Source organism: Amblyomma maculatum, chromosome 8 (assembly GCF_055883805.1).
Source record: "Amblyomma maculatum isolate TAMU_Amacu chromosome 8, ASM5588380v1, whole genome shotgun sequence".
Taxonomy (NCBI): Eukaryota; Metazoa; Arthropoda; class Arachnida; order Ixodida; family Ixodidae; genus Amblyomma; species Amblyomma maculatum.
The window spans coordinates 14124717-14143080 of NC_139351.1; the positions used below are offsets into that span (position 1 = coordinate 14124717).

The following is an 18364-nucleotide window of genomic DNA, read 5'->3' on the forward strand; positions in this document are numbered from 1 at the left end:
CAAAGTCATACATACAATAAAAAAGCAACAACGGCGCAAAGAGATTACCCAGAAAAGACGATTCGAGGAAACGTAAATGCCACGCAAAATGGGTTCCCATTATATATAGTTAGGTGGCCCTTTTAACGACAGCCGTTGTTTTCGTATATAGTGCGGCATCATAATGGCTGAGTAACTACTGCTTCCTGAGCTTTTTATTTATTTTTTTTTTCTCTCTCTAAAACTTGTATGAACGACAATTGCGCGGCAAATGTAGTTTGTGCTCGTTGTGCGCCCTCTCAGTGTTCGTTCAAGTTCGAAGTACTCAAACAAATATCTGGCTAACGTCGTGTTCTGGTTATCGATCCGCACATCAGCTGAACACACTACGCATTCAGAATTCGTGTAACCGCGGTATTTAAGCCCCATCACCGAACCGGCTAAACGGTCAGGGAAGCCGAAGAACGTTGTTGGTCAAGAATTTAAAATCTCAAGCAGCTGCGCGTTAACATGCACGAACTTAAATCTCAAGTTAGTGGCGTCTCGCTCCGACATCGACACTGCAGCATGCACTGCGGGTCAGGCGCCAAACCCGCAATCTTTTATCCGCGAGAAAGAAGCAGCCAGTCGTTCCGAGTTTATATATATATATATATATATATATATATATATATATATATATATATATATATATATATATATATATATATATATATATATATATATATATATATATATATATATATACGCAGGTGCAACAGAAGCTGGCGCGTAATTCTTTCAAACTCATTCAAGTCTAAACTTGTTTGTGAAAGTGTTAAATACCTATTTAGGCTCCCTAGCGTTTATGCCTAATTAAGCTTATTTCGCTGCCAGCGTGCCAATTACCTTCTAATCTTGTGATTATCGTTGTGCTCCATGGATGCGAGAACACGGGGATGTGTGAAGAACTGCCTCTTTGTCAGGCAGCTCTTTTGTCCTTGACTCTAGTGGCTACTCGTTGCGTAGCTGCTTTCAGACAACCTGAAATGGCCTTCGACCATCCAAACTCCTTACACGTCTGTGTTCTTGAGAAAAAGGAAGATCGAAATTAGAGAACGTTGACTCAAGCTGCACATATTCTGGCCGGTGTAACCTAACCGTGTATGCAGTGAGTGCTGACAGCGCAGACAAAGAGCCTGGCTTTACCTTGAGATAATAATAAATAATGAACATGAGATCGCGGTACATGTTCTTGCGAGAATGTCCTTGCGCGCCGACGCAGCGTGCTTTATTGCCGCGTCATCTTTTTTATTTTTTATTTTTCTAATCGCCGTGAAACGCGGCTCGTGCACGTTCGGTTCGCTGCCAGCCGGTGTTAGTCACTGACGTCACGCCGTAGCTATAGAATAAGGTTCGAAACGTGCCGCGGAAGGCACATTCCTCCTCCGTGCTCAGAACCAGGTAGAGAGTTGGAATCCTTGTGGGTGGCCGCCGACGACTGTGGAACGAGATTAGAGGCCGAAAGGTACAGCACGCGAGCGTTCTTTTCTTCTTTTTTTTTTTTTATTGGTGATTCCTTTCTTTCTATATTGTTGCTTTTCTGCAGCGGCAAGCGGGATTCAATTCTTCAAGGTGCTTTAAGACTCCCGTAATGGTCGCTGTGCAGCCGAGCCTCCCGAGACAAACCTCGGAAATAGTGCAAACAGGCGTGTCTGGAATGCGGCTTCTCTTTGTACGTGTCGAGATGAGAAAGGGCAAGATGTAACGTACATACCGCGGCTTGTTGTCTCCGCGAAACCATCCGCGGTCAGGCTGTGTGTATGTTTATTGACCTTGGAGGAGCGAAGCGTTAAAAAGCGGCAAAAAAAAAAAAAAAAAAGACAAAAAAAAGGCTTGTCTATTCGCGAGTCGTGAAGCCGTGATTTCTCATTACCAACTCCCCTCTCCATTTCGCCACGATTCGGTTTTGTTGTTTGTGTCGTGTAAGCTCACGCCTATTAGACGCTTGGCGCGGTCTTTAAACGTCCAGAACCAATTTGACTCCGTCACGGATGACGCGTCCGGCTCGCTCTGTCGACTGCGAAATGTCAAGCTTGATTGTGCAGAACGGCGTCAGGCTGTAACCTTGTCTTCGCGGTTTCCCATGCTTTCAACAACTGGTACAACGCACGCGGGGTCACTGAAGGCCACAAGACAATCGACTCTACTCCCCTTTTTATTTTTTGTAATTCTTGTTCCGTTGCACTTGCGACGAATCGAACGGGGGCCTTCACGGTTGAAAGACAGTGCGAATCTGGATGTTACTGGTAAGCTGGTTGTATTCCCTTTTGTAAGAAAGGAACGGAACAGAGGAAGTCACTGCCGGTTCCTTAATGTTCGCTTTAACTCGAGGAAAGATGCTTAGAAGCATTTTGTTAATTCCCACATACTCTCCACTTCCGTGTTAACGACGCTTCGAGACACGGGATGGCGCTATGCTGGATAAGCTCGACGGATTTGACACTAAAATGATACCATGCAGCAATGGCCGATGGTGTACTTTCTTGCAAATTTCCCCTGCAGTGCCTAAGCATAGGCAGGGGCCTCGTGGAGAAAGAGAGGTTCAGAGCTGCCACTGTACTCACCCCGCATCGGTATCTAGGCCGGGATTCTGGGTCCCTCCGGAGGTCCATGAGGGCCAAATAACGGTCACCGCCACGTCCGCTCTCCCAGTCGCCCAGGCACAGGAAGCTCACGTCTGCATTGCATGGCCGAGGAGGAGGAGGGGGGGGGGGGGGGGGAATACATTAAGGATGACAGCGGCTACAAATCTCGCAGTGTTACCTCCTGCTGCGTTATGGTTTCTCCTTTTTATTTCGGGGTCTAATCTTTTCGTTTCCTTCTCTCTTCCTTATAACAAACACTTTATTTTTGGTGATTTAAATATATGTCTAAAATCTTTCTGCACTCCAATTCTTGGCCGATCCCTCCGTGTGGGTATGTGCCGTCAGTTTAGAAGAAAACAACGGCAGCTCAAGAATGTGTAAAAGCAGGAAAGAGCAACAGGAGCGCCCTTGGCCTGCTCTTAGCGGTATGCGCTGGTGTAAAAAGACGCAACAAACATATATACATATATTTATTTCTCACCTGAATGAATGCCGTTCCACTTTTGGAGTGTTATAATTAACTCGTTATAGCAACATAATCTTCCAGCGACTTACACGCACATTTTGATTCACTTGTTACGAGTTCACTTGTTTATTTGATCAGTCAAGGAGAGTTTGTGTGTGCAATATAATCTCACCGAAGTCTGGGAAGGAGCACTGCCGAAAACGCACGGTGAGCCCGTCTCCTCGCGGGCAGTTGCTCAGCTCAGACGAGTAGGGCTCGGCGCAGCGGAACTCCTCGCCGTTGGCGCTGTACTGGAAGCGGTAGCGGCCGTTGATGGGGCAGAACATCTGGCGCAGGGACGTCGATGCCGTGCCGCCAACGCCCGGCATAGCCGGCGAAGGCGGTGGCAATGGATCACCCAGAAGCAGGCCGTTGCCCTTGAGGTGCTCCTCCGTGTGCTTCCCTGCGGAGACACGCGGGAAGTCTAGGTTTAGCGGATGACTGTCCCGCCAAAGCTTTTGGATCATACCAGTTGGGAAACTCCGCTTCAAAAACTGACTAGCTTTTGTATGTATTTTTCGGGCGTTTATGAATTGTCGCGCCATCTAGAAACGGTCAACAGAAGCTTTTTGCAATTGTCGTCATTGTGTTTTGAAAATTGTTTTTTTCTTTCTTCTTTTGCATCTTAATTGACTCTACGGCAGTTATCTCTAAGAATTTTTGGTACTGCAAGTCTTCTACTAAATTTATTTTCTAGGTGGTTGCACATTTATCACCAATCTGAAAATTTGCAACTTGCAATTTGCAATTTGACACAGTTGGCCGCGAGCGCCGCTATTATTCGTATGCACCCGAATGTTTACCAATCAAAATCGCCATTTTTTGATACATGGACCCTATGGGATGCTTCGCAGCTGGTAATATTAAAGAGTTGTATGTCGCGGCACCTACTAGGACCCACTCCCGCACAGTGCAAGATGTAGCCCACAGTAACCCAAAATACACATTTCATGTAAAAGCCCGATATCATGCATCAGTGACGGTGGTGGTGGTGAAAACATTTATTATTATAATACATATAGGTTTGTACACTAGGTGGGATGCCTAGACAGGCACTCCATTGGCGTTTGCCGCAGCCCGGGCGCGCTGGCAGCGTCGGGCGTTGGGACTGAGGTTTGCTTGCCACCTCTTAAGAGACGAACCCCGTCCTTCTGCCCTCTATGCATGACACTGAAAAGACGTATTCGACACTGCACGTCGAAAGCACTGAATAAAGCGTGCCTTTATTACATTCTGCCTTTATTTTGATGCACGTACGCCACGAGGACTGATAATTCCATGGCTTAATGCGTGGTCCTTGAATGTCCAACGGCGAATATAAAGGCGGTACACCGCCTAAGTATAGCGTATAACGCTCCGTTAGGTGCGTTGTGGTACTTTAATTAGACCACATGTGCCGTATGCCAGTGGTAAAATGTTCAAATCCTGGCGCCACAGTTATTTTTTAATGAGCGCATGTTCTTTCTCGACCAGCTATTTCTCGGGTGTAAAACCAGTAAAACACCGAAATTGTCACACGCCATAAGTATCCCAAGCGAAAATCGTAACTGATCTAAAAGGTTTAAGGAACGATTCCCAGTTGATACCATTTGGATCCCTGTTGAATTCCAGTTAGATCCAACTGGAATTCAACTGGGATCCAAATGGAATTCAGTCAGTTCAGTTTAGTCGTTCAGTCGTGTCCGACTCTTCGTGACCCTTCAACTGGGATCCAAATGGTATCAACTGGGAATTGTTCCTTAAACCATTTAGACCAATTACGATTTTATAGGAGCTTGCACACTCACTGTAAAGGATGATTTCTGTGAACCGCCGCTCAGAGACGGCACGGTCATCGGGGCACGTGGCCCGGGCTGCTTCCTCGTTCGTGTAGCATCGGGCGAGGCCTGCAAAGAGATAAGGTTGCACTGTGCGTGAATGCCGGACCGACTAGCCGATGCGAGAGCACGAACCCCCATTCAAGTCAGATTGTGCAGCGCATACAGGAACAGCAAGTCATTGCCACCAACGTATATATCGCAGCCCATTCTCTACTGGCGGCCGAAAGATGGCGCTAGTCGGTGATGCCCCGTAAAGTCCTTCAGTAGACTAGACTTGAATGTTCCGTAATGTTCCTGTATACGCAATACAGGTACACTAATTCGCGGACAGTACGTATCAATGCTGATAGTAAATTGCCCTGAAAGTGCGTCGCAAAACTACACAGAGATTGCGGAGAACGGCTTGCTGTGCACAGTCGGTGAGAAAAGAAAAAGGGGACGAAATCTTTGGCAGTTTCAACGTAGTAATAATTAGCGCTAGGATGGTGACAGCTGGGACGTACTCAAAATAAGGAAAACTTGCAAAATGCCAAAGACATTCTTCACGCACTGGTTGGTCTATCAGCACGTGACCAATATAAGCTAAGCCAAAAGAAAGGCGGGTACACAATCGACAAGACTGAAACTGCCAGTGTGATTCCGTCTCCCTATAAGTATTCGCCATTTTCGTTCTGTTTACTATTGATTCCTATAATAAGGGTTTGTATCCATAACTGCTACGGCAAGTTTCTCGACACTATGGTTAAAATTAACATATGCGACCTTTTACCATGACGTCGTAAAAACCGGCCGACGTCGTCTGCTGAACGGCCCTCCTTGAGGGACATCTCACGCTTCGTTCTCAAACTGTAGCCGTCTATGGTGGTCTCCACGACAAGCCGAGTCACGCGATCGTCTGTATTTCTCGTCTTAACAGTGGGCTGGATCAACAGCCCGAAGCCGCAGACTTTTACGATTCTAAAAGCCTATCTTTAAACGTTGCTTTCCGAGTTCGCTAAAGCATACGGCGAAATTACCCGCAGAAATCGTTCGGCAATCGATTGCTGTGGACGCACATGCGTTCATTCATCCACAAATGTCACCAGAGTTGTGCGCTCTGGGCACTTCGTGCGTGATCATCCATCTTTCGCGAGTGCACAACAAACGAGCGCTATAGATGGAAATAAAGAAAAAAAGCTGATAAAGAAACTTGGCTATTAGTGGGAGCAGTTCCTTTAAGGAATTAACGGTGATCTGGGTTACGTCCGTATAGAAGGACAAAGTCTTCCCCTACAGATACCCAATTAGCCTTGTCTCGTTAACGGTGACGGATGTGGTCTAATGACCGCTGGAGTAAACAATGGCCAAAATGCGCTCCGGGACAATTGAGAAGGGCCGACGGAAGTGTCAGCCTCAATCGAGGGGAGGGGGGGTCCTCTTACCTTCGGCGTGAATCTGGATCACGTTGGGAGTCTTCAGCGTCAGGTGGAAGCAGCGCATGCAATCCTCCGTGCCAGTGCTGCAAGCATGGGACACTCGTTATGTGGCGGCCGAAGAAGAAAAAAAAAAAGAAAAAATACAAGCGGTACCAATCGTTTCTATTGTTGCTAGCGTTCAGATCGAACTTTCGAGAGAAACGAAATGTCCGAACTTAGTTCAGTCCCCCCCCCCCCCCCCCCCCCTTCCTGCTTTGAAATGACCCCCTGATTAGCTGCCTCTTCTTACCTTATAGCCCTGTATACGCGAACGCGCCGTTGAAGCAAGCTCACTATGCAGACACTGTGCGACACGCGTACTTAAGCTGTTGATAAAGGACGAAATCTATGGCATCAACAATTTTCAGCCTCTTTGTGTCGCAGTGATTGCTCAGGCACAGACGTAGTTTCAGCTCCAGCAACATTGCTCTGTTGTGCAAAATTTTTGCCGCAGGAGAGAACGTCACCACTGTCTGCTCGACTCCGAAGACCACTGAATACTTGCAATCACTGAATCATAAATGCGCAAATTCCTGGAATGTTGAGCAAGTCCTGCGGCATATAATGCTTGAATGTCTCTTGAGAGAGAAAATAAGAAATGCAAATAGATGAATGAGACTTAACGCTTCAACGGGAGGGCTCCAAATAGTCTTCTCCGGGACAATATGAGAAGGGTTTTATCGGCACAGTAATTTTAGAGCCAGTTTAAAACTGCAGGGCTGTCGTTTGTTTCTACCGAGTGATAGAACTGAATAACGAAGCTTGGGACGTCCCTCAAAGCAGGCCCTTCTTCATCCCAGTCTTCGCAGCCTTTTCTAGCTGCATTCGCCGTTTAGTTCCTCAATTCTGTCCCAATATATTGCCTCATACCACGGACTGAATGCATTGGGTACTTACCTGTCCTTTAGGATGACGTGGTGCCCTCGGCGGCGGTGGCATCGTCCCCAGGGAGGGATGGCGTCCACTTCGACGGTGATTTCCGAGTAGGAGACCACCGAGCCGCCGTAAGCGGCCGTCGCCTGCGTCTGCATCAGGAACGTGCCGTGCAGCTCCACGGGGAAGTAACACACCGCCGAAACTGCAGAATGATAAAAAAAAGAGAGAGACAAACACGTTGAGCATACACTGGTGGAAATGGTAATTCCCGTATACATGAAATCACTTGCACAAGAATAGGGTGAAACAGATATATAGTTGGAGCGCAGATGAGGCGGGCTATAACTTGTAAGTGACGGGTTGTGTGGAGAACAACGTGAAGATTGCACCATACCTCTGAGCGCTTCGTTTTTCATTCCGCCTCACTAAAGGACTCTGGCATTACCGAAGGCGCACGGGTGCGTCCTTTCAGACATCTTTTCGGTGCCAGGGGTTCGTCGCTAGGTGAGTGGCCTTGAGAATTGCTCAGCGGCACGCCGTGATTGTTGTTCCCTGTTAGGTCTGGCGGCGAATACCAGAACTATAGCGCAGGTGTGGTCTATAACGCAATAGAACTCCTGCGCAACAGAACGCGAACAGGACGTGATGCGCGTAATAACGCGAAGCGCCGTTGAACAGAGCTCACGCAAACCCACCGCGACCTTCGTCGGTAGTTTATAGAACTCGTGTTTATAGTTGTCATGCTGGGAAGATGCCTGCGCGAGAGCTTCTTCGTCGGAACGCGCTTTGATCGTCCGCAGCCTTTCGAAGTGCCTGTCTGCGGGTGCTCAAAGGGGAGCGAGAACCATCCGTTCCTTTTGATGCAAACATGGCGCCTCATGGAACCCCTTGTTGTCAGCGCCGCACGTGCCCCACCTGTAGCTCCGCACATAAGCAGCAGCAGCCTTTGATAGTGAATAGGAAAGAGGTGGCGAAGTGTTGTTCACGGACACTGCCCTATTCAGCTCCCGGCATGCGCGCACTGTTTGCGTGCGGTACACAAGTACGTGAACTGTTCACGTCGGTCCATATACCCTCTTTTGTCATTTCGATTGTCCCTTGACAAAGGAACAGCCTTGTGCAAGGGCGATTTGAGCAACACCTCCACTCCCCTTTTTCGCGCGTGCGCACTGTGCAGCGGGGTCGTGCTGGGATGGGTGCGAGGAATGAAGGGAGATGAAATAAAGAATTAGGACAGCTACCAGGGAACAAAAACAGACAACCCAGGCCGGCCCGAGAGAGGTGGGCGGATCATCAACTCATCACCTGCTTTTTCTTTTCCTATCTTGTCATGTTCTACTTTCATGCAAAATATTTCCTTCGTTGTTATCATTGCTGCGCACAGTTGTTGCAGGCTGCCCCATTATAAATATAAATGTTAGTGACAATTTTCACGAAGCGGCTGCTCCTGGTGATTGCAGTTCAACCACGCAGGCATACACGGAGATTGTACTCCTTACAGTACACTCTCAAGCGCACTGTTTATCATCAACGAAGAAAGACAGCTCTCGAATGTGTGGTCGACTAATAATTGCTGTTTTGTTGTCATTTCCTTTCACAGAAGAAGTTGAGACGTAAGGAAACATGCCAGAACGCATCGTGTATTGGAGGTTGCGAAGAGATCCCTTGCTTACTTCCTCAAAATGCACGGCATGATATACAGCGAAAGACGATGAAAACGGAAAAGACGGTCATAAAAAAAAAAAGGGGGGAGCTGGAAGGGGGGGGGGGGGGATTACTCCAGCGTTTTGGAACATATGGCTTAATATTAGGCACTGCTTAAAATAGTGCAACACGTGTAGAAAAAAGAAATTGGCTGCAGTTTCTGAACCAAGCCTAAAGACAATAAAAGTGAAAACCAGAGTTCCACGTCCGCGGTGCGATCATTTTACGCGCCTGCATGGATGCTTGCTCTCGCCAGCATATGTGAGTAACTTTCCGAGCACTTCCACCGTACGACGTACACACGAGCTCAGGCGAGCGAAACGAAACCTGGTTCCCAGGAGGGCGGTGGCGCGTGGAAGGAATCAACGCAAGACACGGCGCGGGGGCGGCCGTTCGCCCTTCTTCCTACGCGAATTAGCGCGCGCCGGACCCCAAAGCGCACGCGTGAGTGTGTGCATGTATCTCTGGCAGGAACAATGCAAGGCATCGAAGAGCCGTAGCGAGAGTACACGCACGCTTTCAGAATCGCTTGTACGCAGCGCGCGCGGCACGCACGCGCGTTTATACGCAGCCCCGCGCCCTCCCCCTCATCCTCTTCCCTCTCCCTTGAACTCCGTGTGCCTGGTCTCGCCTCCTTTCCGGAATATAATGACTGCATTAAGGGGGAGACAAAAGAAACACACCGGCTTCGGCGGCGCAACGTTCTGCAAGAACGGGGCGGGCGAAGGCGGCCTAATCGACGACGTGGGCTTGGCTGGGTGCGTGAGCGGAAGAAGATGGTGTGAGGGAGAGCGCTTGCTTCGCTCTCTCCCTTAATTTAAAAACTGCTTAATTTTTCGTTTTAAATGCCGTTTTCTCGCAATTTTTCTTCTCTCCGCCTCTTCAACGTCTTCTGTTCAGAAATTATTCCTTCGCTTTTTGTCTGGCTCTATTTCAAGGATTTTACGCAGAGACGAACGACGTACAAAGCTGCTCGCCCAATCTTCGTGTTCAAAATTTGCTATTTCTACGCTCCTCCAAGGACCAGAGATTTGGCGGTCCACGAGCACAATTTGTGGTCCTACTCATATACGAAATCACTACGGAATGCATTTCATCCGGAAGCGCTGACGGGCGATGACCGCAAACTTCAACGCTGTCTTACATGTTCGAAAAAAAATAAAAAAAAAAACAGACAATGGGATTTCATTTTTCTTTGCGTGCGTATTTGATATGAACTCATTATACACACACCGAAGCCCGAAATGGAAATACACCTGATTGCGACAGCTCACGCACAGCCCGCACTGTCTTCATCAGCCTTCGGCGCGAAACACCGCAGCCGAGTCTCGACCTACCAGGCGTGACCGTGGCTGCAGTATAGCGACCGGTTCATAATGTCCACTGCGGCGCAGTGATGGAAAGGAGTCATTTGAGAACATTTCTCCCAGCAGCTGCCTCTCGTTGCGTCGTCTGTGTTCCAGTTTCCCAGTGTGCGTTCTTGTTTTCAGCCGGAAAAGGGGAAAGAAACATCCTTGGCAAGAAAATGAAATGAGACATCACGCAACGTCGCTTTGAAGCGTGTCTTCTGGTTCATCTCTTGTAACATAATAGAGCATGTGCACACCTGGCGTTTTTCTTTTCTTTACGAGGAGAGGATGGGTGTAATTTCATTGTCCACTGCGTGAAATAAGCGTGTAGCAAAATACCCAAGATGCTACGCCCTCCTCGGAGGCCGAATACGCGGCGTTGACAGTTACGGCTATATTGGCCGGTCTCAGCTGTATCACATGGCCGCACGGGGAATATCCGGCAGGAGCGAACGTTTTAGTATAGCTGCTGCAATAAATATTCCGTTAAGTTATTTCACAGGTGAATAAAAATAAAGGAAGTCTTAACGTCTTCCGCAGAGCAAGCTGCCCCATATAGCGACGCATAGCGGCGATGTATCGCGCCTCTCTGCTGGCTAGACTGACGTCGATTTCGATAAACGATGAGCTTGAGACTCAGCGAAGAGAGAAAGCCATTGGAAATGTACCGCTCAATGGTCATTACGACTTCAAGAAGGCCTCTGTTGCATACTTCTATGTTAAAACATGCAGCTTTCAAATACAATCCAAGCACACTGAAATCCAAAAAAGAAATGCAGGCAGCAAATGTAATGGTGGCATTACGACAGTCAGCTAGAGGTGCGACTGACAAGAAAATCAAAATAAACGCAGCGTGTCAATGACAAAGTTTGAAAACTGCATAGGTGCGCCCTCTTTTTCCATTCTGAAGAACTAGGTTGTAAGCTGTCATGTCCGGTCATAACTGAAAGCGTTTTTCTAAGCACTTTCTTCAAAACGCGTGAAACTGCGAGAGTGCCCATGCAGGTGGTGGCCATCTTTACCACCGTCCCATTCTGACACGGACAGCAAGGACTGCCGTCAGAGCGCGTGCACTAACTGCTGAGTCAGTTTTTTAAGTTTGCCCATTCATGGCTTGGCGAGGGCAGCTCTTTTCTTCGCGCAAAACGTTCTCTCTCGAAACCACCATGCACTATCGCAAGCTCTCCCTTCCCGACCCCGCGGTTCTCACAGGAAGGCTCCGAAGGGCCCATCGCACTCAGCAAAGTAAGTTCGCGGATACCCTCGGCGGTCGCCTTTTTCAGGTCGTTTTGAGATCCAGATCACACTTCTTCGGCGCGGACCGTTCCGAAACCCCACACTTCCCCGACGTCTCTCTCTCAGCAGCCAGGCAGCAGTAGTCCGTCCGCTACGCAGGCAGCCTTTTTTTGAATTAACCTCCTGGACAGACAGACACGGTCGCAAGGCGAAAACCAGGAGTGTCCAGCAGCGGACATCCCTTTGAGGCCCCAAAGCCGAGGAGACCTCTGGCGGGGCCGAAGAAAAAGAAAACCGCCATTCGTGTACAGTACGTGACCGCATCCCTTTGTAACCGACTCCGCTTTCGGACCTCGAGCACCGGCTGAGGAGCAGCAACGGCAGAAGCAGTGGCAGCAGGCTGAGAAGTGGTGCGCGCGAACGGGAGCGCCTTCAGCAGCCGCGTACGGCCCGCTATCTTTGGCCATGCCTCCTTTGTCCGGCCCGCGTTCTCGGTCGCGTTTTGGCCAAGCCGTCTTCTGGAGCAGCGTCGCCACACAAGCAGACCCCATAACAATGTCTGCCTCCTCTGCTCCCTCAGTTGTGGAGGAGAATAGGCTTTAGGTGTTTGTGTGTGCGTGGTGGGCACAACGTCGCTCCAAACTGCCGTGCCGGAGGAGCCCGCTCGTTATGCGCACTTTGTATGACGACCATGTATGTATATGCGCGCACGAACGGTCTCTATGGACTCCTTCACGCACTGTATACGCACAGTGGCTGAACAGACAGGGCCGCTTTGTTTCGACGTCTCCGCGTGTCCCCCGAACCCAATTGGGTGGATGCTTCGAGGTTGTCTGTGCCTTTGAGAAGTAGGCCCGTTAAGCCCTCAGCAAATGCGCAGATAGGCTGCTGGGATAAGTCGCGCACATCGTAGAGTTGCGTTTGAAGCTTTTTTGTCGCTTTCGTTTCGCGACATTTCCGAAAATTACGCACTTAAGTCGCGCCGTTTGAGTGTGGCAATGACAAAACTTGGTTCCACCGAGAGCTAAGCTGCACGGTATGGAAGTCTTGCTGGAAATCACTGGGGAGTCCGAGCTCATGATATGACAACCTCGTGACAGATTAGACATTTATGGCCTAAGAGCAGTGTTTTCCAGCGGCTAATCCTATAATGTCACGAACCCGGAGTCGACAGGCCTGCATGACTGGAAACGACATGACGCACTATCTTTGTCCTGCCGGTCTCCTTGTGACGCTCGTCGTGCGTTTTATTTTTTTATTTTTTAACATTTCTGAATTCAGTTTACAGTGATCATCAGAAAGCAAAGGTTGCAAGCCTCGCGTGGATATAGCCCTCTCTGGATGCATATATATAGCTCTTCTCTGGAAGCGTTTCGTCGTTTCTGCTGGCCCTATGTAAACAGATAGGCATTATGGTTCAGCATGTCTCATATTCTTCCTGTTCTGCACTGCGCCGCTGAGCATTCCACGGACATCTCCGCGCGCATCTGTATCGAAGAGAAAAATACCTGTCGCTAACAATCTCGCGAAAAATGGTCGATTTCGAATGGAACCTGCCGCTTTCTATGCCCGTCCTCGGTAGCTACCCTCGCCCACACCACCTACCTTCCTCTCCCAGGAGCTCTTTTCCATTCATGCGTGTCCCTTCCCCCGAGCGGACGCGACGCACCGTGCGTAAAAACCACCAGCTGTTTTTCAGACGGACCTGACGGCGCTCGCAGGTTCCTGCACTACTCGCTCGGGGAGTAGAGGTTGCTGCAACTTTGACTGCGAATGGAGGAAGGGAGGGAGAGGGTGGGGAGAGAAGCAGCGGGCCTCGCCTCCACTCACAGAGGTCTGAATCGCAGGTCGACCCTTCGTCACACGCACACTTCTTTCTCGTGGCTGCTACCAGCGCGCTCTTCCAAGATGTCGGGGCCGAAACCTGCGGCTTTGCGGCGATTTTTCTGAATGAAAACGCAGGACCATGCGCGCCCCCTCCTCCTCTTCCACCGTGAGCTTTCGGTCGTGTGAATGAACGAAGCGCGTACGAGGGGAGGAGGAGGAGTGGCTGCAGCTGTCGTCGTTTTGTGAGCGTCTTCTATCTAGCACGCACACACAAACACAGATTCACGTCCTGAACGCAAGGAAGGGGGGAGGGGGGGGGGGGGCATTGGAGGAAAAGGCGGGCGTCCATGTGGTGATTGTACGTTTTTCGCGAAACCTAGGGTTCACAACCTACGGTAGAGTCGGGTATCGATGGAGAGGGAGGGCAGCACAACGGAAGTGTATTTGCCTTTAATTTTCCCGTTTTTTATTTATCATTCGATCTGCGCGCTCATGTCTGCTGCAAAGCTGGAGGAGAACGGAAGGAGGCTCGTTGCTAGCTGTATGCTATTTATAGAAAGCCCATGAAAGAGGGGAGGGAGTTTATAAGTTTAGTTATTCTTTTCCTTCTTCACTGATCTTGCTTCTAGTTTTCCTTGGTGTAAGCAGGTTAGAGAAGAGGGCGAAGTTTAAAGGGAAGTAAGAAATGAGGACGAACGGTGGGCGAAAAAAAAAAAGTGGGAAAAAATAAAAACTTTTCTGCAGGTTGCCTAGAGGCCGAAGGGAGTTGCCGAAGAAGGAGCAGGTTCTTCCGCTTATAGACCACGAGGAAGGGAAACGACCAAATCCGGGATTCCCGTGGAAAAGAGGCGAAATTCCTGTCTCACGAAACAGGAGTGTACGGTTCCCATTTTCGGCGGAACGCCTGGAAGTCGGTTACGTATACATATTTTCTCATGCTGCACTTCCCACTCACTCCGTGGTTGTCGAATGCGTCCACCTCTATAGTGCGTATAATTGGGTTTCAGAAGCCCAAGGAACTGAGCGTCGTCTGTTTGTTCGTTTATCCCCGAGCTCTAACTGCATGTAATTTCAGGTCCCGGCTTTTATTGTCCTTTTTGGTTGCTCATCGTAATATGCGTTTTCTTTTCTCGAAAGGCGATAGAGCTTCATTACCTAAACTTCAGCTACTTAGACGACTTCACATTATCACCATCTTGGCCGCAGAACGCGCCATCAACCACCAGTGCCCAACAGACGCTTCGTACTGGCTTTCAGCATAAGCGTTGATCCAGGCATAGGGTCAAATATGCATAAGGTGCTGCTGAAACTCGTGAGGTGACTATGGAAATTCGGTAAAATAGAAGCGTATATAGAGCACTTGTTTGCCTTAGCAAGTGCCCTCTATCACCACCTGACCTGGGCAGAGACGCCCTTGTCCCCTCTTTGGCCGTCCCTCCTTCCTCTTTTCTGGCAAAGTGAGAGGTCGTTTCCTGTCTTTTGGGTCAAATAAAGGAAGAGGGCCGGGGTGGGGTCGGAGATCGGATTGGGGAGGGGAGGGTCCGCGGTCCAGGTCTAGCTACCTCGCCCACCGAACAGTGCTCGCATTCTATGCGCAGGGCCGACCGGAAGTCACATGGGTGGTTGCCGGGGCAAGCATGTCAAGACCTGCAACCATGCTAGTTTCCCAGAGGTTCCCAACGTCAGAGCGATGACCCTGAACTCTGGCAGCCCCCTGATGACCCTTCCACGGAGACACCGCAAGCATATGACCTTCGTCAGCAATTTGTGAGCGTCGTTTTTGAAACCGTACTTATGCATATTCACCAGTAAGCGGCCACACACATAGCGCTTTAACTATCGCCCGTGACGTCACGAGCGCAAACTACAATTTATTCGCGGAAATCGCTATCAACTCTTTCCGGGGCATTAAGCAGTAAAGTGCAGTTATAAACACCCAATCTTGTTGTTAGCGGCAAGTTATCTTTCACGTGGTTTGTCTTATTTGTGTTTTCTTTTTAGGAAATGACGAATCACGGAAATCGGCCGTTGCGCTGGGCTGAGCGAAGCCTGTGTACAGCGAAAGGAAACAGCTTTCGGACCGTAAAACACCGACGCACCATCAGTCAGCCTTCTCCTTACCATCTTTCCGACCAACGCGACAGAACTCGACTTCAGAGTGAAGTCTTTCACTTGCCGCTGTAGAAGAAGCGACGCTGCGCACGTGTTCGGCCGCTCTGGAAGGCCACACCCGGTTCAAACGGCTTCAACTCAGCGCAGTGCAGACGCGGCCTCGCGTGCAAATGGACACCGGCCGGTTGACTGCAGCCGCTCTATCAGGGCACATCATTATTCCGCTAACGACAAAACGCTAACGTAACGACAAAAAAAAAAAAAAAGGCTTTATCAATAGCCTGGTGCCTAGTTACTAAGGGACAACTGTATAAGGTTGTGAATATGGGCGGAGTTTGGTAGTTGTACGTGGCAAAAAGCCGAAGGAAAGGAATGCGTGTGCATACGAAAGAAAGGAACCACTGAGACACACGTCCATGTGTAAACAACGAGCCTATCTACATACGCAATCCCCATCCTCCTCCTCCTCGTCATCTTGTGTGTGCGAGAGGGTAGCAGGAAGCGTGAACGGCTCTGACAGGTGGAAGGGACCCCGGCGTCGTCTCCCATTTAAAGGGCTTCCCGACCCCTCCGGAAACTGGGAAACGGAAAATACAAGCAACCACCGCCGCCACCACTGCGGAGCTGAAGAGATCGAAGAAGAAGCAGTCCTCGCTGGCAGTGGTTGCACCGCTGCTGCGCGCGGATTGGAAAAGAAAAGCTGGCTGGCTTGCCTGCTCGACTGGCTGCGGCCGTGCGCGGATGGGAGTCGAAGGGGGGCGGGGTGTTGTCACGATGAAAAGAAGAGCGGAGCTGCTTTCGCCGGCCTACAGTAAAAGTGTGAGAAGGGATGGCAGGTTTCCCACGCAACGCCCCGCCGCCGCCGCGCGTGTATCTGCGCCTATACATCGTAGCTGTATGTTTACCTGCGTACGCGCTAGGGGCGCAACGCACACGCTAACGCGCGTACGAGTACGCACTATCCATTCACAACTTCCAGTCCGCGGTGCACGTGTGTACCTGCGGTGCTCTCTCGTGGTGGTATGCGCCCGAGGAAATGGCGAGAGTGGAGCGGCGAAGGGAAAGAGAGCGAAGCAAAAGAGAACCTGTGGGTGGAAGCACCGCGCGTGAGTGGTCTATCGTGCGCAGGAAGTTGGAAAGGTGCTACAGAGCGGTCGGTGGTGGTGGTGCGATACGGGCGGATGGTCGTGCTAGGGTTCCCATGTAACTTTTCATTTACCTGCAGCGGTCAGAAACGATGAGCTGTACCAGAGGATGTGATTCTGAGCTGTCACATTATTGCTTACTACTACTACTACTACTACTACTACTACTACTACTACTACTACTACTACTACTACTACTACTACTACTACTACTACTTAAAGAGCTCGAGTCACAGCAGTTGAACTTCACAAGCGCAAACACCTACACATTAACACGCAAACAGTTGTCGCGGTTCTGCTTTTGTACGCTGCTGCTGTGTCACCTTCGTGGAAGAGCAAGTGACGGACGCATCGGGGTAGACACAAAACTGACCACATTCACAACGTCGGTCCGAAATGAACAACCCTTACGCACATTAAAAGCCACGCCGCCGAATACTAATGCTGCTCCAAAACAAGTCCACGGCAAGGATGTCACAGCGTGACCACTACGGTTCAACGCAGAAAAGCGTGTTTCCTGTGCAGTTGAGTTCAGCGTCGCTTGTTAATGCCTCACTCTCTGTCATTCAGTGGTCACCGCCGCTGACGTCAAAGAATGCTGACGTCAGAAAAGCCGCAATGCATTTTATTGCGAAGGAAACCCTCGCGGAGTATGTTTTCCTGGAGCAACGTCGCCACACTAGTTCGCCGGGAAAAAACTCTGCGTCGACGCGCAAATCCGCCAACAAATGAGGCCAGGAAAACGAGCGAGCGTTGAAAGAGAGCACTCCTCAAGGCAAAACGCTCTGTGGAGCCCGTCGCCGCTTGCTCTAGTGACTTTATATCGCGATTTCACTTAAACTAACCAAAGGGAAGAGGAAAGAGAGACGCTGGAGTGATGCGGATTGTGGCACATTTGGTACTGACTCCGACCGTACAACACGCATGCTTCCGCACGAACAATGAAGGCCCGTTTCGAGACCGCGGAAATACCAAGGGAAATACTGTAGTACGTACCGTGAACAATAATGAGAGAAACGCATTTCCTGTCGCCACCCTTCACACTCACTGCGCGAGAAAGTATTATTAATTTCGTTTCGAAATCAACCTCTCGCGTTCAGCATTTTCCCGTCGTTACGTGTGCGCGTGTGTTCTGTGCTGTGGGTGGACAGAGAGGAGGCGTGTGAAGTCGGTGCTACAGTTGCGCGCTGAAGCGAATCCGGGAAACCTGTCCTAGACACCCAACAGCTCCGAGCCGCCGGCGGACAACAAAAGGCGCGCATGTAAGAGAAAAATGACAGGTAGAAGAGGAGGGACCGTTCTATACGTACAGACGGATTCTGCTCGGAAAAAGATAAAAAGGAAAATTTTCGTTACTGGTACTTGTTACGATGTTACGTCCTCACGTACAGTCACAATTGAAGAGAAACAGAAAGGAAAGATGCATCGCTTTGTGACCTTGTCCCCCATCTACTCCCGGCTTTGAGACCTCGCCGCTCCCCTGCCTGCTCATGAGAGGTGCAAGTCGAGACAAGCCAAGACAAGAACGAAGCCGAGACAGCCCATACGCTCGCGTTTACTCGCGTGAGCTCTCACCTGGGACGCTGGCGACAAACAGCGAAGGGAAAGTAAAAAATATATATATTCATACAAAGCTAAAGCACCAGAAAACACGGATCTAGCGAGGGGAGATGCAAAGCTCAAGGCCGGCTCCGCTCGCATACGGTGAGGTCACGGCATGAATGAACGTG

The 18364-nt window shown here is 49.8% G+C and overlaps 1 protein-coding gene and 1 long non-coding RNA gene across 2 annotated transcripts in view; one reads left to right on the forward strand and one right to left on the reverse strand.

The window, feature by feature from the left end:
* Window positions 1–18364, reverse strand: part of LOC146180572 (uncharacterized) — an 87416-nt gene that overhangs the window by 14904 nt on the left and 54148 nt on the right. Inside the window, exons 2-6 of the mRNA XM_084576079.1 lie at window positions 7283–7463; window positions 6353–6429; window positions 4899–4997; window positions 3245–3514; window positions 2586–2698 (exon numbers count right to left, since the gene is read on the reverse strand). Coding sequence (XP_084432205.1) covers window positions 2586–2698; window positions 3245–3514; window positions 4899–4997; window positions 6353–6429; window positions 7283–7463 — 740 coding nt within the window. The remainder of the gene's footprint in view (window positions 1–2585; window positions 2699–3244; window positions 3515–4898; window positions 4998–6352; window positions 6430–7282; window positions 7464–18364) is intronic.
* LOC146180573 (uncharacterized) lies at window positions 1411–15049 on the forward strand. Its single transcript, XR_014700092.1, has 3 exons — window positions 1411–1486; window positions 1568–1693; window positions 14976–15049. It is a non-coding gene; the product is annotated as an uncharacterized LOC146180573 (long non-coding RNA).